Source organism: Neolamprologus brichardi, chromosome 12, assembly GCF_056152115.1.
Source record: "Neolamprologus brichardi isolate AB-2024 chromosome 12, ASM5615211v1, whole genome shotgun sequence".
Classification (NCBI taxonomy): Eukaryota; Metazoa; Chordata; class Actinopteri; order Cichliformes; family Cichlidae; genus Neolamprologus; species Neolamprologus brichardi.
This window is the reverse complement of record NC_142115.1, coordinates 32,894,338-32,921,195: the sequence shown is the minus strand read 5'-3', so window position 1 is coordinate 32,921,195 and position 26,858 is coordinate 32,894,338. Positions and strand designations below refer to the sequence as shown.

The following is a 26,858-nucleotide window of genomic DNA, read 5'->3' as shown; positions in this document are numbered from 1 at the left end:
AGCCTGGTTCTGCCGGAGGTTTCTTCCTGTTAAAAGGGAGTTTTTCCTTCCCACTGTCACCAAAGTGCTTGCTCATAGGGGGTCACATGATTGTTGGGTTTTTCTCTGTACCTATGAAGCGCCTTGAGGTGACTTTTGTTGTGATTTGGCGCTATATAAATAAAATTGAATTGAATTGAACAATCTTGGCCTAATAATGTAACCCACATATAAGGCTGTAGGAGCAGCTTTACAGTTTGGTAAACCCACAGTTACTCTAGACATATTTTCCCGAGGAGGCTGAGACCAAAGTAGAGCTTAAAGAGCCTGAAATTTGTCATTTTTAATCATTGGCTGTTACGTTTTATTACCAGTGCCTTAATTCACAAAAACATTCCTGCCCACCACGGAACCTCTTGTTGTGTTGTATCCCTGCTAACCTTTATTTTTCTTGGAAAACAACCAAAAAGGCGTAAATCCTCACAGAACAATCAAACCTGAAACAAAAGGCATAAAAATGTGCAGAAATCAGGGCTTCAGTCTTCCTTCAGAACAACAAAGCTTCTCTAGGACTCATTTCCACATATAGGCTGTCCTGTGCGTTTTAAGTCTCTCTGCTGCCCCCTGCTGTACAGAACATCGATGTGTTCTAGACTGAAAACTGTAACGTCAACTGTTGAAAAGCTTAGATTTCAATTTTCTCTACTCATGAAAAAACAACAACCCCCAAACAAACAAATAAACAAAGACAAAAGAAAAAACCCATCTTTGACACATTTACTGTTTATTATAGGAAAACAAACCAAAGTGAGATAAAGTACAGAGTGAAAACCACTTGGGACCAGAGAACACCAAGCTTCCTCCTCCCAATATATTAATATAAACAGCTACTAGCCTATGTACAATATGTGTCTGAAACATACTGAAGATGGGAGCAAAGATTAAACAGTGTGGATGAGAAATTACTGTGAACAGGGAAACAAAACAGAACATCTTGTTCAGAAAAATGTCCATAAATGCTGAATTCCTGTGTAAAAAAAAAAAAAAAAAAAGGGGGAAACAAACAGAAATAGCTATAAATTCAGATAGACAATTAATTATTAATAAAAATTACCACACCTAATCTGCATTCACACACTGAGATATTATAGACCAATTATACTGTACACTATCAAACTAAAAGATTTCTCAAATGGAACCAAAACAAAATACACAGGCTCACTGTAGCAAAGGACTCTGGGAGATTGAGTTTAGTGGTTTCCTTCTGTCCATCTTTCCTCTTGCCTTGAAAACAACAACAACAACAACAACAAAACCCAACTCCCTCTTTTGCTTAGTTAACATAATTTGGCACAACCGAGCAAATCCAGTTAACCACTTCAACCTCAACTAGCTCCCAGTGCTCGAGGGAATGTTGAAAAGACTCACTCAGTATCTCACTTTCTCTTAAACACTCGCACAAACACGCTGAAAGAAATGTAAGATACAGTACAGATAACAAAACACTACTGTAACAACAACAAAACACAGAAAAATGTACACAAAAATCGACATGTTTGGTCTTTCTCCGTTTGCGCCGTTTTTAATTTTACACGATTTGTTCTCAGGGAGGATTTAAAATACTGCAAATGTGTACTGCATACAAATAATACACACTGACATTAACTGAGTGACCTAAACAGTAAAAAAAACAGACATTAAATTATGCTTTACCACCTTTATACATTAGACAAGAACTCTGAAAACAGACACACCAGAAGTTTACTGAGTCATGTTAAAATGGATGGTGCAGGAAGCATGGGGACAAAGCGGCTCTTGCTACTACTAACATGATAGCCACTGTCAGCATCACTTGAGTTAGTTAGTCAGTCAAAAGGCTGCACCGTCCGCTACCATCCACAGACTGTAGAAAAGACAGAAAGAGTCTGTGTCTGACACAGAAGGACACAGAAGTACCTCAAACCTCCCATTTGTCTAATCACCAGCCAGAGGAAACTCCATTAGTGGCAAAAAGAGTCTGATTGTACAGACGTCTATGAGAATCTCTCTTCAGCTAACTTCATTTGTGAAGTAAAGACTTTCCCAGGTAGTTTATAGTCTTATTCAATAGTTTCTAGTCTGACCTAATTCAGCACAACTTTTCTTTTGTAAACTACGGTTCATTTAGAGTTAACTGGACTTAAAGCAGGGTATGCTTTCCTTATGCAAATGGGCCTTGCTTATGACCCATCCCTCAGTTTCATAGTCAGATCCATCCCTCCCTTGTCAGGTTGTGCAAAATACTCACTGGCTATGGTCACCTATCTCTATGAATCTGTATGGCCTTATATCTGTAACTGCTCGCTTAAATCGTTGCACTGTCGACATGAACTTCCTTATCGGTTATAAATTTTTAATCTTGCAACAAGGAAGGTGAGGACTGATGCTTGGATTAAAGTTAATGCCAACACTTTGAAGATGAGACAGAATCGTGAAAATTCCAACGCTCGTATCGTTTGTCAGTTTTGGCTGAAGCTGAAATCATCGTGAAACATTTGGACGTGAAACATTTATTGTTTTGTTTTATTACTCCTAAGACATCCTGACAGAAGAACAATAAATCCAGTCTACAGTCTGCATTGATCCAGCATTAGTTCTGTAAACAAGACTCATCCGAATGCTATGCAAAACAAAGTCAGAATGAATGAATTGCTTATTAAACATAAAGATCTTTGTGGTTGTTTCAGTAAAGGTGCTGCAGTGATTGGATGCAGTGACTTCTCTGATGCCTGTTAAGTGGCCCCCATGTAAAACATACACTGATAGCTAACACTGATCACCTGACCAGCGCTCCTTTGAATATGAACCGTGTAATCAGATCCTCTGAGCTGAAACATTAGTCTTTACACCTACATTTGATTAAATATAACTTCAGGAACAGGCTCCGCTATGGACAAACTAAACTAAAACGGTACAATCTGCCACAGGGTTATTCCACTACACAGGGTCAGAAAATGAACTATTATTGCAGGGCGCTCTTCGGTTAAATACCTGCTCAGTGTTGGAAGCACTTAAAACATTTTTTAGCTACAACCAGTGGTGACAGACAAATGGCTTTTTCCCAGTTTCCTGCTTTGCCTGGTTGGAAATCCAGCCCTCAGTCTATCAGCTTTCACTGATCAGTGAACCTTGTTCTAACGCAGTAGTTTGGGAACTCACAGCCCCAAATGTAGATGGTACATTAAGTCAAGACAAAATGCTTTGTCTGGAGTTCAAATCCTAGCAAATTCAGACTACAGAAGACTAGACATATCAAATGGTGAGACATCTACATGTGCAGCAGTGCAGTAAGTATCACTGCAGTTTATTCCTGTGAATAAAACAGACTACATGAAGCCAGAGCAGAGCTTAACACCTTCAGCTTTGTGAGTTCGAATAAGGAGATATGCAAGGTGCATTCATAAAGTTCCACAATGCCCATCAAAAATCAAAAAGGATACCTGTTTTAAATCTCCCCACAGATGGCCTGCCTAAGCAGGGCTCACAACTATCAGATTTGCATTTGTGTGTCACTGACGTGTGCGACCGATGAACCTGAATTTCATTTTGAGAGGACAAACCAAGTGCTGAGTGAAAATCCTGCTTTTTTAACGTTTTGCATGCTGGTGTGCACTAAACTCTGACCACGTGGTGCCCACGTTTAAATCAGGTATGCTTTTTGATTTTTTTTTTATCCACAAAATGTATATTTTGCAGGTCCCCAAAGACAAACACCGACAGGTTAAATGACACCTTGGTATTCGACACTTGGTTAGTCTCCCTGTGACCAGCATCTGAGGTTCAGGCGTCCATGACCTTTCCCTCTGGTACCGATTTTGCTACATATGCAAAGCACTTTGAATAAAAGGATCATAAATTTTGACCATCATGCCCATCTTCACAAAGATGCTTACAATTCTGTTTTTATTTTAAAACTGCATTTCAACATTTTTTTTGTCTCTTAGGGAACAAAAGTGGCATGATTCAGTTTTTCTCATGTGGCTTTAAGTTCTTTTTTTTTTTTAATTTCCCACAGATACCCACCGACTGATTTTCAGTCTGTGAGCCACACAGGTTTCTTCAGCTTCTTGGCACCGCGACGTGAACCTCAGCTGACCAACATTCATATCCACAAAAAAAAAAAGAAAAAAAAAAGACCAACGATTGTGAAACTCCACAAAACAACAAAATTATAAAATAAAATAAATCTAAAAAATAAAATCCTACACTAAAATCTGACCCTATAGCCCTAGCTCCAGTGTGGATTAATATATGAACATGAATAACTGAGAGACACAGACACAGTGCTTTACAATAATAATAATAATAACAATAATAATAATAATGATAATAATAATAAAAACCCACAGGGAAAGGAGAAACTACAAGGACTATCCAGTTTTTTGTAACCTCTAAAAGTCAAAGACAAGGAAACAAATGGTTTAAGGCAACTTTTGGCACAAACAAGTCAAAAGGCTTGGGGTAAAGCGGCTGTAAAACAACAGAAGAAGCTATGAAACTGCCAATGGTTTGTTCACTATGGACCAAAAGGTCTGAAGCTTGCGATATTTTCTCCTCTGAGCTGACTAGTCACGTCTCCCTCCATCATCACCTGGTCTTTCAGAAAAGGGAGTCGCTAGTGCTGCGAAGCAAACCAACAATCCCTCTGCACTGTAATCCCAGTCCTCTGTGCTCTTGTGTCAGTCTGTCTTCTTATAAGAGTCCCACCGCCACGGAAATCCCAACCGGCAGATCCCAGCAGCCTCGACTCACTGGTTGACGTGGGGCTTCAGGGCTTGGTAAAGTCCCTCGAAGGTGGGTCGGTCAGGGATATCGCGACTCCAGCAACGCATCATCAGCTCAAAGAGAGAAGGTGGGCAGAGTGGAGGGGCATAGAGGAAGATCTAGTGAGGGACACGGGAGAATTAAGAGTGATGACAGATTCCAGTGATTTGTTAAAAAAGAGAAATGTTGAGTTAGGTTTAGTAGCCCCTCAAATTTATCCTGCAGGCACTTACGAGGGTCCTGATTTCCAGGTTTGTAAAGACTGCTATGAGCTGTCTTGGATCCAGTTGTAATTAAATTAAATGTTTGCGGTTTTACTCTCAGGTGGGCAAAATGATTTAATCCAGTGACAGAAGGTAATAATCTCTGACTCTGTGTTTCGCCTCACCTGTCTGCCCTGGTTCCTGAAGAACTCGCCAGTGTTCTCTATGACCTGTTCATCAGACAGCAGGCTGTAGGGCTGCTCCTTACACAGAGTGAAGATCTCCCACAGGGTGACTCCAAAGGCCCACACGTCACTGGCTGTGGTGAATTTACCCTGAGGAGAATAATCACACCTGAAAGTTTAACACTCTTTACCACTTTTTCAATAACTCTCTGAAGACAGCTGCTGATGAAATGTTGTTTGTGATGCTTTGTGAGACTTACAAAAAAAATATGATACGATGAAAACGTATGATAAAAGCTTCTGCTTTAGACCTGGTTTGGGTCAGCTTGGATCCATTGTTTTTTTTGCTTAACTTTACAGCTGCAAAAGACATTAAACTTATGCAACCACATTCATAATGCAGAACAGGAAAGTTATTCAAAGAAAACACTGCAGCAAACATGATGTTTCATTGTTTTAGTGTGCAAACCGCTACTGGTGCTTCCCCTGGAGGGCAGGAAGCTTTTGAAGAACTCTTAGCTAAACTTCCTTTAGTGAAACATTTTGCATTTGCATTTATGCATCGAGCAATTTTAAAGACAAGCAACTGTAAAGAGTTTGTTATTTGTTTTGTGGAAAACTGTTTTACTGCTTTCAGCTTTTTAAAAAAGAAGATGTGAGGGGAACGTACATGTTTTTTATAAGTCGCTGAACTGATCTAGGCAAATGTCCCCAGGGTTTGAATACAATTACAAGCCTATAAACTTCTGGACATTAACTCTGAACTTTTAGCTCGTCTTCTTTTGAATATTAAAGACTAACATTTATAGACTACCAGTCATTTGAAAAAGACTATTTATAGCATTGCATAGAGTCTGGCTTGGCTGGTAGTATGTGTGAAGTATTGGGGGTTAACTAGGCTAAGTAGCATAATCAGCAATTTTTTTACTATTAGTATCATTATTATTATTTATTAGTCCTTTATTTATCCAGGTAAAAAATCTCATTGCGATTAAAAATCTCATGTCCAAGAGAGACCTGGCATCATAGCAACAAAAGTCAAAATACATGTACCACACAAGTGCATAACATTTAAAACAAATACAATATCCTGTACGAACATGTGAAAAATATGCAAAAAATAAAATAAAAATAAAATAAAATAAAATAAAATAAAATAAATAAAAATAAAATAAAATAAAATAAAATAAAATAAAATAAAATAAAATAAAATAAAATAAAATAAAATAAAATAAAAATAAAAATATACAATAATATCTGACCACCTATTTACAAGCAGATGTTTTCCCAGTTTGGAAAAAAAAGAACTAAGAACTACAACAGTGGGCTAAAATTCCTCCACAATTATATTAGACTAATAAAGTCATACAGCAAAAAATTACTGATAGTTATTTCTGCTAAAGTCCCGTACCAGTAGACTGAGAGACAGCTTTTTCCATCAGGCCATCAGACTGCTGAACACTTCATAGACACCTCACCTCCACTACTGGAACTTCAACATTATGCACTCCACACTGTACATTAATGCCACTGTTTTGCACAATATCCAACTACAAACCTCTGTATATTTTATATATTTTATTTTATTGTTTACTCTATTTAATTTGTAAAATATGTATACACACACACGTAGAAAAACATATTTAGTATACACATCCAGTAATAAATACACTATTATATATTGTACATATATTTATTAGTCTCAGATTTAGCCATTCTTATATTTTGCTTGTTTTACGTTATTGTATTTTTGCACAACTCTGTTGCTTGTGAAGCTCGCACACAAGAATTTCACTCACATGTACTGTACCAGTGTACCTGCACATGTGATGTGACAATAAAAGTGATTTGATTTGATTTAAAGATGGTTCTTCAAGCTACTGAATCATGATTAGTGCTCACAGACAGAATCCTGTGAAAACGTATCAACTTATCTCCTATGACAGCAGCTCTCAGCTCTCTAATACAGAGGAACGTATCATCAGGGTAACATTCATTCAAGTATCTGAAGATTTTTAATGCAGCAGCAGAATAACCGCAGAACTTCCACCAAAAAGTAACACGTGACAGAGGTGTAAAGTTTAAAAGGAGCAAAATAAAGATCGTATCTTAAATCAACTCCCTTCCTCCAAACCTTACCAGCAAGATGCTCTCCCAGGCCATCCATCGTATGGGCAGCACCGCCCGGCCCTGGATACGGTAGTAGTCGCTGCTGTACAGGTTTCGGCTCATACCGAAGTCGGCAATCTTGATGGTGAGGCGGCGGTCCAGCAGGCAGTTTCTTGTGGCCAGGTCACGGTGCACAAAGTTCAGAGATGCCAAGTACTTCATCCCCGACGAGATCTGCACCGCCATATGGAGGAGGTCAGACAGGCTGAAGTGGAGAAGCAGAAAGCGATTCAAAGTGGTGAGAATCAAAAGTGCACTAACAAGATCGTTTAGAAACCTGACGGTCGATTGTTTTCATGTATGACCTGTGCGAACTGTGTGCATGGATAACCTGACTGAAGGGATGTTGTTGGCATGTGTTAGAGTGCTCTCGATCTCCCGCTGCGACAGGAACATGTTGAGGTCTCCGTTCTCCATGTACTCAGTAACCATGCACAGCGGGTCGGACGACACACACACACACAGCAGTCGGATGATGTTGGGGTCATTCAGACGAGACATAATCTTTATTTCCTTCAGGAAGTCGTTCCTGATCGACGGACAGATAAAGGAGAGGAAGCATTTCCAGATCTGTTTACAGGTATCTATTTCTCAGTGTTACAGTGAAGCCTGATGCACAGATCTTATTTGTTCCTGCACATCCCTTGAAGCTCTTACACCAGTTTATCCTAATATATTCTCATCTACGGAGTCAAGAACTGCTCTCACTTCAAATAACAGTCTTGTAAAGACAAACATGGTAGGAGGGCTTTCTCTGCAAAAATTAGTCAACCAGGAAATGCCGTTTGGAGCTTTCGGTCCTGCATGTTATTCATTTGACTAGTTATGGATTATATTTTTGTTTTTAGTGTATAAATAGTGAAAAATTCTCATCATATGAACACATTAAAGCAATGAATACACTGATTTTAACCAATATATGCTCTCCAGGGGATGAACCTTTAACCACCTCAGCTCCAAATTTATATAGTTTGACATTGCTGCGATTCATATACACACTCATAAAGAGTACCTGGCTTGGCTGGTAGCGTCGGCCCTCAGCTGTTTAACAGCCACAAGCACGGAGTGACCGTCTCGGTCAGGGAGGGGCGAGCCTTCCCCAAGAAATTCTGGGAGTCCCTCCGCCTCACACAGGTGGACCTGCCAGGGAAGAAGATGAAATAGGGATGAAATAAGATTTTTCCAGGATAACTTTGCAGTAGGGATGCACCGATACCGATACTGGTATTGGGTATCAGGGCCGATACTGTAAAATGTGTGTGTACTCATACTCGTAAAAGTTAACCGATACCATGAACCGATACTAACTTATTTCATTAATCAGAGGGTGGCATGTCATTTCTGTTGTAGTTTTTTAGATTGGCCACTAGGGGGCCAATTATTATTTTATTTATTATTTATTTTATAATAATTATTTTGTTTGTTTGTTTACAATATGGACACTCTGCAATAATTTAAAAGTTTAATTTATTCGCAAACCTAATTTCTATTTATTTTATTCCAAACAGAAGTGTTTATTTATTATTCTGAAAGCTCGAGACAGTGCCAATAGTTCAGTGATATTTTGTAAAATTACAATGTGGAGACTCTGCAATAATTTAACAGAAGTGCTTATTTTTCACTTGAAATTTTTTTGTGGCCATTTTTATTAAGATTTTATTTTTTATCAACAGGGAATAAAATAAAACCTGTCTTCCAATTCATTGCATTTGTGTGTGTGTGTGTGTGTGTGTGTGTGTGTGTGTGTGTGTGTGTGTGGTAGAAGTATCGTTTTATGTACTCTGTATCGGCAAGTACTCAGATCCAAGTATCGGTATCGTATCGGTTTGAAAAAATTGGTATCGTTGCATCCCTACTTTGCAGCCCACGAAACCTCCCACGAGCTCACCTCGCCAAACTGCCCCTCCCCCAGCTTCTCCCTGAAGATCAGCTGTTGCCGAGGAAACTCGGCAGCGGAGATGTCCTTCCTGGTGAGAGAGTCCACGGTGAGGGCGGGGACGGCGTACATGTTGCTGCCAGTGACGCCCTGCAGCCGCACGATGTCCGTCTCAGCGTAGTGTGGCGCATTGCTGTGGAAACACTGGTGCGGCGTGCACTGGGTGATGTCTGGCTCGGCGTAGCCACCTCCACATGCTGTTGGAAAGACAAGCGCTTGTTTAATTAATGTCTAATATAAATAAAAAATTAAATGAAGCTTACTGAAAAGTACCAACAGCACAAGATTATAGTAAAAACGCTAAATTACTGTTAATTTCTAGTTTTCTATCCAAAGTAAAAGCAGTAAATCTTCATCATTTTACTTGTACCATTATTCTACTTGCTGACTGAAGTTTTACTAGTTTGAATTTGTTTTTTCAATCCAGGATATCCCAACCTCTCAGGGTTAGGTCCCCTCCAGGAGGTCATGAGAGGTCATAAGATGATTCATAGAAGGAAAAGAATTGAAAAATAAAAATAAAATAAAATTCCAAACTTCACTTGATTTCACTTAAGTATGTGTGATCTGATTAACTGCATGAAGTCACACCTTTCAACTCTTACCACGAAGCCATCCTGATGTCATATGACAGGAAGTCAGCAGGAGGAGGTCATAGAGAGGACTACCAAGGAGGAGAGCTGGAAGAAGAGGAAACTTGGAAAAGAGGCGTAGAGAGCCGAGAGAAAAAGGAGAGAAGCACTGCAGGATAAGTATGAACGAGCATGCATGTTCAACTTCATCTGGGAAACTTAAATAGAGAGAAAAAGGGAGAAAAAAGAGCGTATTTAACACGTTCTGAAGTAAATAAACTGGAGAGAAACAGGTTGAGGAGCTGTTAATGAGTGACAGAAGATCAGAACTTTGATGGATGCTTGAAGTTTGTAGAGTTTGTTTGAAATTACGGACATCGCCACCAGGAGGCAGCAGTCTCTCTTATTGGAAGGCTTTCCACCTTTTTTCCTCTACAGCTGTGATTAATCATGTCATATTGGATAGATCTGGAACATCTCTGAGGCATCGGTGATTCTTAACACAAATTCCGACTACAAGCCTAAACGCACGGTTATGAAACGGTCACTCAAAGACAAACGTCATGACGCAGCGTTCGAAGGACTTTCTGCTATTTCTCAACTTGTGTCTTTTTCACTAATTCTTAAATGAACGCCTGCATCGACTTCATCGTTGAAGGTGTTTACCAGATGCCTCTGCGCTCTGCGACAGCTCTGGAAGTTTGTTTCTCAGCACCGCTGGGTTCTGGTACTGAGGGTCCAACAGGAAAATTCTCTCATAGTGAGGGTCAGCGTTCACAGGACCTGAGGAAAACAGCAGGAATCAGTCAAGGATAAATGTACATAGAGAGATTTTCTTTAGAATATCTCTCCTACAAACACAAAATTTAACACCTTAACTTTCACCAGTTCTTTCTGCATGAATAATAAAGGCAATCAAAGGCATGTTTTAAACGAAGAGTACCAGTCGGGGCGCGTCCAGAGCGCGGGGGCACAGGTGGAGTCTGTAAAATGATGGTGTCACTGCAGGACGACAGCCGGACCGTCACTTCCTCATCAAGAATCCGACGTGGACCCTAGATTAGGATGGAAAAAAGAAAAAAAATGGGGTCACAGATACCTGTAAAGAGTCAGTCAGTTCATTCTCATTCGTCCTTTAATCTGATTTAATGCTTAATAGTCCTGATTTAGCCACAAACATAAGCTATAATCTTATTTCCTAAAAAGAAAAAGAAATGCCTCCTATCTCCCACGTGAGTTTGGGATCTAAACTGCAGCTTTTAACCTCTTTTTGAAAATCAAAACAAATTTGTGAGGTGACTTAAAGACCATAAAATGGAAGCGGGGACCTCCTGGTAGACATCTATTAGGAAACAGTTTGCATTTCAGCAGAGAATGCAGCTGTTTACAGGAACACTTTTTAAAACCTTAGGTGACTACAGCTTCTTTAACACCAACGGACATGACAGGAAGTTAACAAAATAAAGGTACTTTATTAAGAAACCCCCACTTCCACTCAGAAAAACAAAGGTAATTCATTTATTTGTATCCTCACCTTCTCTAATACCTTGCAGACGTACTGACACCATAGGATGAGGAAGATGATGATGACCAACAAAAGGATGATGGTTACCAGGCAGCCGATAAGGATGGGTGTTTTCCCATCATCTGGTGTGGCACTAGCTGATGGAGCAGCGGCTGAGAAGAAAGGTTAGAATACCATATACCAAAGATTTTATCATTTGTTTCTGCAAATACATTTGTTAGTGGGCTCCACTAAGTATGACAGAAATGTTAAAAAAGACATATGTCCTCAAAAATTAAGAAAAAAACAAAAAAAATTGACCTGAGCACAAACTGACAAAACAGCGCCCTCTATCTGTCGCACTTTTGAAGTGGCGACTTTAAAACATGAAACAATTAATTGTCACACCTGTCTTCTGTGCAGGTGTTGTGATGGTGTCCTTAGTGGGTAGAGGAGATGTCACTTGGGTCAGGAATATGGTATCCACTGAAAAACAAAAACCAGGAAGTTACTTAGGCTGCGTTCACACTGCAGGTCTTAATGCTCAATTCCGATTTTTTGATCAAATCCGATTTTTTTGTCTGCTCGTTCACACTACAAATAAAATGCGACAGCAAACGCGCTCTAGTGTGAACGCTCGAAGCGGCCCGCATGCGCAAAAGAAGACGTCACACACAACACGCTCTGTTTAGACCCAGAGCAACAGTATTGTTTGACTGATGGCCCTTAATATAAAGACTTCGGACTTTACGTTTCCCAATTTTTGCTTTACGTTATTTTGTTATTTACATAATAATGTAAATAACCTTATAATGATCCTTATTGCTGTTTTAGAGGAGCGGTGCTTCAAAGGATAGTTGCAGATTTCTGTCAGAATCTGCAGATTATACAGTACAAATAAAATGTTCACGTTTCTCCAACATTGTCTTCCCAGCAGTTTCACCGGATGGCCAGGAAGCGTTCGCGATGTCTTCTCGGGGGCTTCTCCGGAGCTGATAATTGGCGTTTGTCTTGTGTCGGTGACGTAAAAGATGGATTTAATGCGACTTGACCGTTCACACAGCAGTCGCTTTCTGAAACATCGGATATGTATCGGATTCAGTACCACATACGAAAGTGACCCAGATCGGATTTGAAAATATCGGATTTGTGCCGTTCACACTGTCACAGCATGATCGGATATGGGTCGCATAGGGTCAAAAAAATCGGATTTGATGCGCTTTCGCCTGCAGTGTGAACGTAGCCTTATTTTTCCTTCTTTTACTGTTCTGCACTTTTGTTTGCACGTGCGTGTGTTTGTTACCTGACTGAAAGGAAATCTCGCTGAACATCATCCAGACGTCAGCAAAGTAAAAGCGGCAGCGGAGGGATTTGGCAGTGCGGTGGTTCAGATCCACGGTGACGTAGCGAGCGCTCGGATTCCGGTCATCCAGCACCGTCCTGAACTCCACAGGCTCCGCCTCCCATACAAAGTGGGGCTTAAACCAACAGGAGACCGAGGAGAAGATCTTCACATCGCGGGAGAACATGTTGTTGCTGTGGACCTGGATGGAGAATGAAAATAAGAGTAAGTAGTAGAACATCTGCTATTGTTTGTAAAGCGTGAGGGAGTTCCACAGGGGATCTAAAGCTCATTTATAATGGACTCAGATAAAGTGGCAAAGATGGCACAGTAGGAGGAGATGCTAGCAGCTGCTGATGCGTGACTTAAAAGTAAACACATGACTCCACTGAACATTGCTGGAGCACTTGCTGGCTGCGCTCCATATTACAGGAAGAGGTTGGGTGGAAAGTACGTTTGCAGTTACATCAGTTACACAGTGATGAAGGAGAGCTGTAAGCAACTGGTTAAAAAGCTTGACCAGATATTAAGGTAGGCTGAAAATACTTTTCAATCTCTTTTATTATGTGACAATACTGTACATGCTCCTGAAGACGTACAAAGTTAAGTTGCTTTTGTTAGGAAGAAGTTAAAACGCGACTGTTAAACATGTCCACTGCCATCAGCCTAGGCTGACGCTGACATGGTGCCGAGCAAACTAGAGAAACCCGACACCGGATCTGAACCAGAGGCAATTTTTAGGTTCTGAGTAAGTCTGGTAATTGCAAAAGCACATGTAAAAGTGCTGTCAACCACTACTGCTATGACAAAGTTTGTGGTGAGTTCATAGTACTGATGAGGTAGAGGAAGCAAAAATAAAAAACCTTCATCGAGGTGAAGTTTCTCTGCCTGTCGAACACGAACTCCATCTCCACGTGTTCCAGCGAGTCGTTCTTCCAGCCCAGGTAGTCGTAGCCAGGCCACACGCTGTACTCGTGGGTCCGTGTGAAGTCATCTTGGCCGATCACGCCGTCCGTCAGCTGACCCAGGCCGCCGAAAAGCTTCCTATCGGATGACAAAGCAGTCAGTAAACAGGAAACGCTGACATGTGACGTGTGTACAAGTGCAGCGAAGGGAGACCCACCCCCTTTCGTGTACTCCATCATATGTGGAGTCATTGAGGTTGGCGATGGGATAACCCGGCGGTTGCATCCGCTGACCCTCTGGAGCGCTGTAGGATATCAGCCCATCTGAAACCAGGAGGAGTGGAAAGTTAAAGGTGCAGTTCATCCCATTTCACTGTTATCTCACCACAATAAGATCCCACAGCTGCACTCAGAACAGCAAACTTTCAACCTTCATGACAACAGTGTGACGATCGCACTCGTATCATTCAAAGTCCTGTTTTTGCTCGATATAAGGATCTGATAAACAGCAGTATTTGTTAAATAAAAGTGTTGCTTGTGGATGAAAAACGGTTGTTTATGGACATTAAAAGCTTTTATGTTGACATGAAGAGGTTTACTTGTCTCTGAGGAAGCGTAAACAGTCTCTAATGGCAGTTGAGCTGACGAAAACGCACATTAACAAGGAAACGGTGTGTTTATGTGTCCTACCGTCCCATGAACAGCCGTACAGCTCCACTCTCATGCAGACGGTGGTGGACAGTCTGGTCACGGGGAGCAGCCGGACGTAGCGGGTGACGATCGGAGGGCGGAGGTCCTTTATGACAGAGGTGTAGGCGTCTTTGTTTCCCTCGATAATCTATACACAGATATCAGGGATACAAAGAAAACCATCACACCAGGAGTACAGAAAGATTAAACCCCTGGAGCATCTGTTCAATCAGTAGGTTAATAGTGTTGCTACAAGTTGTCATGTGACACGTTTTGACTTTATAGCCATCTTTATACAGCCCATTGATTTTCAGAGAACTGCTTGACAAACAGTGTCCTGGCCAGGTGAGGCCTGTGCCCTCATTATTCAGTGTAGGGCTGCCACGATTAGTCGACTAATCTCGATTACGTCGACTATCAAAATCATCAACGACTGATTTAATAGTCGATGCGTCGTTTGAAGCTTTGTAAGATCCCAAAAGACGCAGGAATAAGTAGTAGGATTTAAGAGTGTAATAACGGACTGAAACAGAAGATGGCAGCACTGCATGTACAAGGATGCCAGCTGCCGTTAAACCCCAAAGAAGAAGAAGCTGTGTCCCAGAATTCATAGCGCGGCCCTGCTCAGTTTCCAACAATGGCGGCAGCTAGTTAGTTTTAATATTACTGTTATTATTCTTTCTGGGTCACAAAATAAACGTTTAACATATTTTCAGGCGAGAATGTAGCTGTGTAAACCTCAAATATCTGCTCAGTTTATCAAGACACCACATATTTTCAAAAGCGCTCCAACGTTTTCGGAGACGTCTGTTACCCACTAGCTCGATAGCTAGCCGGGGGCAAGACTCAATAGAGCCGTGAGAACACCGGACTCCCGGCAAATCGTGTAAAAAACCCACCGCCGTCTTTCGCTACTCAGGTTAAACATGATATATAAGTCACTTAGGTAACTTAAAAATGTTATTGTTTGGCTTTTTTCAGTATAAAAAATAATCGGTGACTAGTCGACTATCAAAATAATCGTTTGTGGCAGCCCTAATTCAGTGACAAATGAACCAGACAAGAGATCTGGAGTTGATTCCAAGTGTTGAACTTGTATGTGGAAGGTGTGCATTGGAACTCCCAAAGAGACATTGGTGCAAGTGAAGGAGGGATTTTTTAGGCTGAAAAACAAACAAACAATAAAGCTATTAAAGCAACACGTTCCCACTCCCAAAGTGTAACATTTTATGCTAGGTGACAAATAGTCGGTATATTACGATTTCAGCCACCCAACGCTATATTACGAGTTCGGAAAATGAGAACCGTTGGAACGAATCCACACATGTACGTTTATTTTACTTAAATTGCTTTGGAAAACACTATCTAACACGATTAAGGTGTCGGTTACGATTAGGGATAAGGTTAGGGTTAGGGCTGGAATACACGGCTGGAACATGTCTTACCGTGGGAGCGTCATTCTATTCGATTTCATCCACAATCCAGCGCGTAGCATGGGAACGCATAAGGTCACCTTTTGCATTCCCATGGAACACCTCAGGACTTGACAAATCGTCGGTATATTAGGCATCGGGAGTGAGAATGGGCTGATTAAAGAGATAGAAATGTTGCTATCTAGCCACTTTTATAGGTTTTGTGTTACTTTTATTAAATCCCTCGATTTAGACCAGAAGGTGTGCATTTCAGTCACATTTTGATTGCTTGATTAAAATCCACTGTGATGGTGGCTAGAGGAAAATTTGTGCCTGACAATAGAGAGATAAATATGCTGCAATATTAGAGAGAGAGCAAACAACCTGCTATGAGCAGCGCTTTGCAATAGAGACCACCGACAAAATCAAGATCAGGGAGGGGCAGCGACCAACGATCGGTGCATCTGATATCCCTGTGTTGGTGTTTTTTCTGCATCATCATAACAATGTGTGTCCAGGATCAACATTGAAAGTGACTAGTCACATTGTTGTGATGTCACAGCTTTGTATTATGGGGTAAAAAAGAAAAAAAAAGGCTATGTTTATAAGAAACGCTCTGTTTTCTTTATTAATCTATACAATCTAATAAAAATATTATCAAGTTAGCTTCCGTTAGCCAAATTTAGTTTGCTCATGTAAGTTTGCTAGTGAAACTTCTTGGCCAGTGGAAACTGAAAGCTGATTGGTCAGTTGCAATGTAGATCCTGGACCAATATTATTATAATGATGCAGGAAAATCTCTTTAAAAAGACAAGAAAAGCTATGCTAATCAAATACAAAATGACCGCAAACACATCCTAAATGACCAGAATTATCGAACAAAGTGACAAAACCCACAAAAACAATCACAAATAGATGCAAAAGGACGGTGAGGATGATGCCAAATTTATGTTCACAAGAAAATAATATATTTTTTTTAATATTCACTGCCTCTGACACAGTGCCCCTGCATAACTGCACGTGTAGAAATAAGCAGCCGAACATTCAAAGCAAAGAAGACAAGCTTGAGAGTTTCTGCTGACGGCATGAATCAGTTACTCCTCAGCGGATGTTTCCGGGCTTCATTTCCTAAAGTGAAAAAAAGCACCCTGAGAAATTTGGAATGTGAATCTTTGTGCTGCTGGGCACAAAATAACCAGAAATCTGCACAGACTCTGGGAAGTTCCCCATGTCAATGTGAGGGAGGAGCCTCAGATCAAAAACACGATTCTGGTGTTTTAAATTGTTCTAACAGTGTTGCGCAGCCGCGGGGACCTCGAATGCCAACAGGAAGCTGGCGTGTAAATGTCATTTCCTCTGATATGAATATGAATGACCAGAAGCAGCTTAGAGTGAAAAACGAGAGGAAAAAAATCCTGTTCGTTTCTTTTTTTCTTCCTCTTTCTCCAGTCTTCCCTCCATCAGTCCTCACGTATTTCCTCCTATTCTTCCTTCGGCTCAGACCCTTCTCATGTCCCATTTTTCAGTCTGTTTCCTCTCTCCTCTCATCAAGTCCTTTTTGTAAGATATTTGGGTCACTCACCTCGTTCCCCTGCCGATTCCTCCAGGACTTCCACAGCTTGCCGTCCCTGCTGTAGTTTACGCGATACTCTCGGGCAAACTCATTCCCAGAGTTCCTGATATATCGTCCCTGAGTACCAATAACCGTCAGAAAGGTGAGTCTGCCAAGATCCACCTAAAAAGAAAATTCCAGCAAAAGGCTTTCGGTCAAATCATGACACATGCGAGTAACCTAAAAACCAAAGGCTGCATTTAAAGATAATATTGTATCATTAACGTGGGAAAATGGTTCACCCCAAAAGTATAGAGGCAAGCCGTCCACACATCTGGTTGTTAATCCTGCAATTTTAATGTCAAGAGGCATGCAGCTTCCAAATACGAGATGCATTCGAGTCAGAGATCTATAACAGGCTTCAAAGTTGGTTTTTATCGTGAGCTGAGTGTTTGCAGCATCTCAGGATTTTTGTTGCATTTCTACAGAAATCAGCCCATAAACTAAAGATGCTCTGTGTGCCTTTACTCAACAGTGTGCACACAAAAACCTCTGCAACATCACAAAATTATTTTCAGGTTTTAGATTTTTTAATTACTTTCCTCATTTTAACATATTAAACGTATGTCAATATACAGATATTAAAGCGACTTAAACAGATGTGAAGTGTAAGAGTGTCTGAATCACATAAATATGCAGCTGATGTGCCACTGAGGATTTTATACAGTCTTTGATGTCCACAGATGACTGTGACTCAGATTCTCTCCTTTGATATTTAAATACCTACAGCTTCACACTGCAGCGTTCACACATGTGGCGCAGTATCGATACCACCAACTTTATTAAAAGATCGCTCAGTTCTGAAGGTACGTATTTCTTTGTGTTCCACTCGTCCCACAAGTCAGCTGTTACACACAGATTTAGGTTTATATGCCAGTTTGTAATAACACAGCCTTATCTGGGAAACACATGAGCTCCTAGATTTATCCAAAGAATAACTTTGTAGACCACACACAGACTTCACCTTTAAATCAGAATGTACTGAATTTAGCTGCTTTGCAAAGCACTTAAATATTGTGTTACACTCTGAAACCTCAGATTCTGATCCACTGTGATCTTTTCACCCGTTCTCATCTTACACTGACTGCGCAGCGCCACTCTCTCCTGCATGCACGACACCTTCTTACTTATGGAGTAGAACTTAGCCATATAACAAATGCAGGTACCCGGACATGACTGAGCACGCTTCAGACACAAACCTCGAGGTACTGACTGACTGATGGCAGCGCTGCAGGACACCAGGCGCCGTCTCCCTCCTCACGATTCAACCTGCACACAAACACACAAACACATAAACCACACTTGCACAAGTTTAACTAAAAGATGGAGTTCTAAAATCTTCACATTTTAATTTGACTTCATTCTAAAGCATATTTAATCGATTTTGTATCTCACAATTCCATTTCAGGTTTCTTTTTTTCTTTATTCAAGAGTTAAAAACAATAAAAGACACTTTTTTTAAAACCACTCGACTTAATCTTTAAGCCACACTGACCTGGCGTACTGTGGTCCTGTTGTTTCGTGCCATTGGCTGGATGCTTTGAGCGCATCATCTTTGATCCGTCCATCCTCCATGCCCAAGGGGTAGCGACAGTGTGCTGGAAAAACACATTCACAATTTTATTTTTATGTGTTTTGCAAGGACGGATTTTAGACCTTTACAAATGAAACATTGTAACTGTTTAAATTGTCTCGTTGCAGAGGACGGATTTAGATTTCAAATCAAGATGGGGTAAAATGGGGTTTGTGTGTGTGCGCCTGTGTACCGGGATCAATCTGTCCGATGGCTGCTGTAGCTTGAAGGATCAGCAGCAAGAAGAGGTGCATGATGGTCCGCCGATCACACCAACACACACGCTACATCTCTGCGAGACACAGAAAAAAACAACATGAACATCTGCAGCTGACAGCGAATGACGGCTCAGGCAACAAGGGAATAAAGTGTTACAGTAACCATTGTTTTCTGGAAACCCATCCTTCTATTTTCTTCATTTTATCCAATTCAGGGTTGTAGTCGGGCTGGAGCTTATTCCCCGGACAGGCCGCCAATCACATCGAGACAGACAACCATTTACACCTATAGCCAATTAAGAATACCCAGCTAACCTAACGAGGATGTCTTTTGACAGTGGGAGGAAGCCCAGAGTGCGTGTAAAGAACTCATTCCAAAACAGGAAAAGCGCTAACCACAGCAGCACCACGTTGACTTCTTTTGGGAAATATCTTTGCAATTTTTGCACGTTTTTAGGAAAATTATGAGGAAAGTTTCAGTAAACTGACCCATAACATACAGCATTATTTTGTCTTTAAGTTGACATGCCAATTTGCACATTGTAAAATAAAAAAGGTCCTATAAACACATAACTAGAATAGATGTTTCAGTCTTTGATTTTGCCCGCCATCGTCACCCACAGTTGACAATCATAGTAGATAAACAAATTTTTGACGTCTCCTGTGTGATGATGAATTTTTGAAGAATTCTACTTTTTGCTGCTCCTATCCTTATTCCCTCCTTAAAATGATTTATTCCCTCTAATCCCATTTTATCCAGCAACATATTTTCATCTGTTTCTAATTAATCTACGTTTAAAGAATCATTCTACGGTTTACTATAAAATCTAAAGAGTCTTTCAGCTATCATATCCCTCATTTGAGGCTTGACTAGACGTGAATCCCTCATTCAAGCAGAACTCTGGAGATTCAGGTGTTCCATTGTGCACATTAAGAGTAATTTAACTGATTATCTGACATTAAAACATTGAAAACTGCAATTTCCTCCAAACAAAACAAATAAAATCTTTGTTTTTACTGTAGGAAGTCGACTGTCTTCAGTGGTCACTGTTTTACACAACTGCAGCAGGATGGATGGACGAGGAGGAGTCTGAATGACTCCTACCGTCATTTACGAGAGGACTGTGCATGTGTGTGTGTGTGTGTGTGTGTGTTTGATTTCACAATGTTATTGCTGTTGGAGCGGAGTAGTTTATAAACACTGGACGCAAACAGCATCCCACTCAGAGGTTACGCAACACTAAAGAACACACACATACACACGCACACGAACACACCCCTATTGTTGCACACAAAGCATTTCCAGCATAAATACATAGACTCATATAGAAAAACTACAACCGCTGTCTACTCGTATTGTCTTGTTCTCTACATTTACTCTCTGTAAAGCTCTCGGGGTCAGAACAGCTGGGCAGGCGAGAAAGACGGGGTGATAGAGAGACAGGAGGACAGAAAAAGAAAATAGACAGGAAGAAAGACAAAGAGAGGAAGAAAGAACGCAGACAGCGGTTTGAGGCCGAGGGCCGATAAGAAGATGAAGAAAAGGAGAGAAACACAAAGAGAGGAGGAGGAGGGAGGGAGGTGAGCAAGGTGGGGAGGACAACAATGGGTGGAAGGGAGAAGCAAAGAGAGAGAGGACAGCGTTAAAGTCAAACACGAACTTCCAGGTTTTTTAAACTCTTTTGGGATCAGAGCGGAATTCGACCCTGATGCTAACCCAGTAAAGGTCACAGAAATGAGCCAATCAACAGCTCAACAAATCATTTCACACACTTTAACTTTTCATTTTAATAATACGTCTTTCTTGCAGATTTGAAGCCAAAATAACTGAAATTTATATATATATTTTTTAAATTTAACCTCCTAGGACCTGGCATCCACATATGTGGAAATCACATTTTGGGTTGTCTAGACCAGCGGTCCCCAACCTTTTTTGGGCCACGGACCGGTTTATGTCCGACACTATTTTCACACACCGGCCTTTAAGGTGTCGCAGATAAATACAACACAATAAACCCAGTACTGGTACCAAAAAATAAGATTAATTCATAACACACAGGAAAAGACCCAGGGAAACAGAGTTAACGATAAAAACAATTTAAAAAATATCACTAAAAACCGATAAAAACCCTAAAAAACACAAATTCTACACCTGTGCCTGAACTCGCGGGCCCAGTACTAAACGACGGACCGCTGGTCTAGACCAAAATACTAAATTTTTCTCTACAAGGGCCTGATATCCACTTCCGAGGACACTATACTGCCACTGCTCTATCGAAATGTAAAGCGAATGTCCTCATATGTCGGTCTAATTTTTCTCAGAAACAAAAATCAGGTAAAAAGAAAAACAAAATCAGGTAATTCTTTGTTTTTACATTCATCAGGTCCCAAGAGAAACTGAAAATGCATGCCATGAAAGAGTTCACGTCTTAGGAGGTTAAAAGTAAAAAAGAAACTAAACTCCATCTGCAGAACAATCACAGTGGCTCTGTCTGACTCGAGACCAGGGGGAGACACAAACCTCTCTTGCAGCACAGTTCTGGTACCAGGCCTCACTTATAAAATATAAAAAGTTACTGTAGTTAAGTTTAGTTTCTCCTTTTTTTGTCAAAGCCACAGGGAGCTTCAGATTCAAGACCCTCTACAATGAAATGAAAAACACAAAGAATCACGTCTGATGCGTCCAGTTTGTGTCGTGATGACTTCAACAGGCAAAACCTGAAACTGACCATAAATCAAAACCTTTGCTGTCTGTCCTTGTGGCAAACATCCAGCTCAGCACTAACAGGAGTTAAAGACGGGAAGCCTTGCCATCTTGACATGGATGTGAATGTTTCGGTCTGCAGACGCAACAGGCTGCAGCAGCTGATTGCAGCCCGCTTCAGACAGACTTGCATGTTTTTCTTCACATACTGATTGTTCTTAAATACCAGAGAATCCAGTCTGTTCCTGAAACAATCCTTCTCCCTCTCTCTGTCTCTTTTTTTCCCTAATGAAAAACTCCCTGCTCTGCCTTCAGGAAGTGAGTTCATTCACTTTAGCCGAGCTGAAGAAGAAGTGGTTCACGTTTGTTTTCTAGCAACGACTGGGGGAGAAGGAGGGAGTTTTATGTAATGCGTTGGCTGAACCTCAGATTCCTGCCCTGTTGCTCATCTCTACAGCAAAATCACATGACGAGAGTGAGAGAGAGGGGGAGAGAGGGGGGAGAGAAAATAACAGAGAGAAAAAGACAGTAAAAGAGATAAAGAGAAGTCAGAGAGAAACAAAAAAGTAACCCCTGGAAGAATCTAATGAAGACCGATATTGAGCTGTTTTTGTAACAAATAAGTGATGAAAAAAATTCAGCTTCATTATAAGCAGATTATAAATAACTTCCTGGAGTATTTCTTGACCTCTCGAGCCACCATGACAAACAGACCGTTTAGTTTTTTCAGGCTTGCTATAAATAAACCAGATTTCTGGAAATGAAATCGCTGTAAAACAACTTTGGGGCATCGAGCCTTGCAATCACATGCCTTACCAAAGTGTGCACATTATGTAACCAGGTCCTGCTCTCTAAACAACACAGGAGATTGCTTGTCAGTGTCTATGCATCATCCACTTCTTTGTTTAGATCTGAACTACTTTAAGGGTCTGTGTTCGCTTTAGACCACTGTTCTAGATGAGTGTGCAACACGAGAGCGATACAGTAAATGGGTCAATTGTGGACTTGGCAAAGGGCCTTTTGTGTTTTTTTCAAACTTCTCTGCTGCTGAGAGCAGCATAAATCAAGTTTAGGGTTAGCTCAAGCAGGCTACAAGTCCAGAAAATCGCAGCAGATCAGCTGGGATCAGCCTACATTACCCGATCGCTTTACTGATACTGCTCTATGGATCCAATTGGCACATCTCATCTAAATCGCTCTAGCATGTCCACAGCTGATGCAGATCTGCATCCTGCTTTCAATGACATTCACTATCTATAAAATACTTTTGCCACTTTTACTTTTAAAGCAGCAACAGGGAGACACAAAAGAACCATCACAATTAAAAGATGACTTAAAATCACAGTCAGTGTCTCACAATGGGACAAAGGCTAGGGAGCAAAGGTGTATTTTTAAATGAGATTTAAGTCTGCCTGGTGAGCGGTGGCAACTGTCATGTCTGAGTTTTCACTTCAGAATCAGCAAAAGTATCTGGTCTGTTGACCTGACCGAACGAAGACATGTGGGTCCAGCAATTTACACAGATAAGAAACTTAAAAAAAATAAATTCAGTTTGATTCAGTTCAATTTCAAATAATATTTGAGTGGAGAGCCGACAACAATCATCTATGTGGACGAACTTCCTTTTAAAGAGGAAGAAACCTCTGGCAGAACGAGGCTCGGGGAGGGGCAGCCATCTGTCTCGACCCACTGGGGTTTGAGGGGAAAGAGACGGGGAAAAAACAGGAGCATAGAGAGATCACACACAACAAACAAAATGAAAAAAGAAAAACACTGCAGGAAAGAGCAGACAAACGTTAGTAACATGCAATAGCTGTACAATAAATGCAATGCCAGTGAAAAGAGGTGAGAAGAAATGTTCAGTGCATCCTGGGAAAATCCCCCAGCAGTCTGAGCCGACAGCAGCACAACTAAGTGATGGTTCAAGGTAACCAGTCCTAACTATAAGCTTTATCCAAAAAGAACATTTAAAGCGCTCTTAACAGTAGAGAAGGTGTCTGTCTCTGAGTGCACACTGGGAGCTGGTTCCACAGGAGAGGGGCTGGATTCTGCTTCCCATTCTTCTTTTGGAAACTCTAGGAGCCACAAGTTATTGATGCCTGACCTGTTCTGTAGAGGGGTCTTGCTGCTGCTTTTCCAGAGCAGAGCCTTACTGCCAAATATAAATTATTGCAGATGGAAATAACAACCTTCTTTTGACCAAAAACCTCCGAACAGTAAATCTGCAGCACTGACAGAAAGCACAAATGGGTTTAGCAGGTCTGTGTACCCACCTGAGTGTAACAGAAAACAGAGATCAAAACTGACACCATCACAAAGCCTAAAAAGAACATGATCGAAACTAGTGAAAGGAAATTTACGCATTTAAAAAACTGGATTCATTAAATAGTTTGATATTTTTTAAAAGCATTTCCGTTCTGCATCAATACAGAGATTAATGTGTAATAAATTAACACACAATATTGCTGAAGATAGTTTGCATCAAACAAGTATGTTATCATAAAAGAAAAGTACAGAAAGACTAGTTTTGTTCAGCGCACTCTGGTCTGTGGGGCATTTATTCAATAACTTTAAATCTTATTAAAATCAGAGTCACATTATATGGAAGCATACAAAACTGTCTTTGTTTCAATTATGCAGAACTTGCACTTTGAGATTCTCTGCCTAGCCCAGCTATGTGTGCTTTAAACGATTAGATCACTGCTTAGTCACAGTCACTCTGACAAACCATTGTTTGAACATGGGTGTTTCCAGTGTAGAAAACATTGTGCAGGATGCTCGGGCTCATGTCCAGCTTATGTGCACTTTTGCATTACATGAAAAATGACAATGTTATTTTGTAACAGATAAACTATAGATATATAGAAGAATAGCTATGTAATCAGACCCTTTGCTGTTAGTACAAAGGTTCAGCATAAAAATAGATTTAAAGTAGGGCTGCCACAAACGATTATTTTGATAGTTGACTAGTCACTGATTATTTTTGTGATTAGTCGACTAATCAGATCATCATCCATTGGACATAAAACGTACAGCTTATTGCACCAGCATGCATCTGTTCTTATATAACTATCATTAGATTACAGCTTTAAGTGTTTAAGGTATGTGCTAACTAAAAATAAAGACAAGATGATAGTTTATTAAATTTTAATAAAATTTGCAGATTGTTTCGGTGAAGTTTAATAAACTCCTTGCTATCTAAAATATAACGGGACACCGGAGTATATTCTCGAGCATCTCACACTTCTAATAATCAGTTGTCTGCTTGACATTTATTCAGCTGTGTAAAAATTATAACTTTAATCTCAGCCAAACCGATTTACTCAGGAACAAATAAAATACTGAAAAAAGCCAAACAATAACATTTGTAAGTTATCTAAGTGACTTATATATATTTAACCTGAGTAGCGAAAGACGGCGGTGGGTTTGAAAACGATTTGTCGGGAGTCCAGTGTTCTCAGCAGGTGTAGTGAGCCTAGCCCTCGGCTAGCTATCGAGCTAGTGGGTAACAGACGTCTCCGAAAACGTTGGAGCGCTTTTGAAAATATGTGGTGTCTTGATAAACTGAGCAGATATTTGAGGTTTACACAGCTACATTCTCGCCTGAAAATATGTTAAATGTTTATTTTGTGACCGAGAAAGAATAATAAGAGTAATATTAAAACTAACTAGCTGCCGCCATTGTTGTAAACTGAGCTGGGCTGCTTCTGGGACACAGCCTCTTCTTCTTCGGGGTTTAACGGCAGCTGGCATCCTTGTACATGCAGTGCTGCCATCTTCTGTTTCAGTCCGTTATTACACTCTTAAATCCTACTACTTAGTCGACATAATCATGATTTGTCGACTAATCGTGGCAGCCCTAATTTAAAGTACTGCATTTTTTGCACTATAAGGTGCAGTTAGAATTGTATTTTTAAAATGTATTTTTACTTAAACAAGCAGCTGTTTTTTTATGCAAATTTCTTGCTGACAGTTTAACCAAAAGGGCCGACATATCCTGAGCATAACCATGTATAATATCCACAAAACTTAAAAAGAGGTTATACACATGCAATATGGCAATATTATGTTGAAACACAGTATGTATCACTCCGCGAGGCTCCTGACTACAGTAGCCATAATGCTCCAACAATCCATCAAGCGGTGCACCTTGTAGTTTATCAAAGTCCTACTAAAACATTTTTGACAGATTTTCGAGCGCCGTGTACCACATAACATCAGTTCGAGGTCAGTAAGCACAATCAGAATTCATACATAAGGCGCACCGGATTATAAGGGGCGCAGTCGATTTTTCCGAAAATCAAAGGATTTTAAGAGCGACTTATTTTCCGAAAAACACGGTAATAACGACGGCCCGCTTGCATGCTCTACCAAAAATTGTCCTTTGGTGTGTATCTGACGGACGAAAGCCAAACCAGTTCCACACCACTGACGTTGCAACATTTTTACAAACCAATTCTGGTTCATCTGTCATTCAACGATCCGCTTTCGCCCTTCTCATTCTCCGTCGTCACCATTCTTCTTCTGCCATGTGCGTATGAAAACAAAGGCACTGCGTATGCACTTTTTACCCATATTCTATCGCGATATTTAATTTTTTTTTTATCATTGCCTAACATTATACCGGTATTACCGTGAATGGTATGATATGACCCAGCCCTACATGAGGGTTCCCGATGTTTAGGGACAAATGCAATTGCATGGCAGGATGCTGTAAACAGACCAAACTTCAGTCAGGAGAACAACTGAGATAATCCATCCACAATACGAGGTTAGTCAATAATATACTGCAACAACATGGGAATAGAGCAGCTGCAAGAGAATTCAACATTAATGAATCAATGGTACAGAAGTGGAGGTGGGAGTTTGACTGTTTTGTTTGGCTTAACCCTTTAAGACCCACCATAGAACCAAGTCCGCCAGAGCTTATATTATATTTTTACATGCTGTAGAGCCATTTTTGGGAGCATTTCAAGTTGCTATACATCAATACAACCATTACAGCCTAAATTTTAATAATATGTCTGCATTAAGTGCATAGTAATTACATA

General features: G+C 40.5%; 1 protein-coding gene across 4 annotated transcripts in view; it reads right to left on the bottom strand.

The window, feature by feature from the left end:
* Positions 1-746: 746 nt before the first annotated feature.
* The window catches only part of ddr2l (discoidin domain receptor family, member 2, like), a 40,829-nt gene continuing 14,717 nt past the window's right edge, over positions 747-26,858 (bottom strand). For 2 of the 4 annotated variants that reach the window (XM_087849410.1, XM_087849412.1), the window contains exons 2-19: positions 19,079-19,177; positions 18,808-18,910; positions 18,512-18,581; positions 17,283-17,435; positions 14,289-14,436; positions 13,817-13,922; positions 13,557-13,737; positions 12,655-12,895; positions 11,760-11,837; positions 11,382-11,524; positions 10,791-10,902; positions 10,514-10,630; positions 9,228-9,472; positions 8,352-8,479; positions 7,671-7,868; positions 7,310-7,544; positions 5,171-5,320; positions 747-4,901 (exon numbers count right to left, since the gene is read on the bottom strand). In XM_087849410.1, the coding sequence (XP_087705536.1) occupies positions 4,767-4,901; positions 5,171-5,320; positions 7,310-7,544; positions 7,671-7,868; positions 8,352-8,479; positions 9,228-9,472; positions 10,514-10,630; positions 10,791-10,902; positions 11,382-11,524; positions 11,760-11,837; positions 12,655-12,895; positions 13,557-13,737; positions 13,817-13,922; positions 14,289-14,436; positions 17,283-17,435; positions 18,512-18,581; positions 18,808-18,910; positions 19,079-19,139 (2,604 nt within the window). In that variant the 5' untranslated portion in view covers positions 19,140-19,177 and the 3' untranslated portion in view covers positions 747-4,766. Of the gene's footprint in view, positions 4,902-5,170; positions 5,321-7,309; positions 7,545-7,670; positions 7,869-8,351; positions 8,480-9,227; positions 9,473-9,880; positions 9,956-10,513; positions 10,631-10,790; positions 10,903-11,381; positions 11,525-11,759; positions 11,838-12,654; positions 12,896-13,556; positions 13,738-13,816; positions 13,923-14,288; positions 14,437-17,282; positions 17,436-18,511; positions 18,582-18,807; positions 18,911-19,078; positions 19,178-21,832; positions 22,155-26,858 lie in introns of those variants that run through there. The other 2 variants (XM_087849413.1, XM_087849411.1) reach the window with 2 other exon arrangements.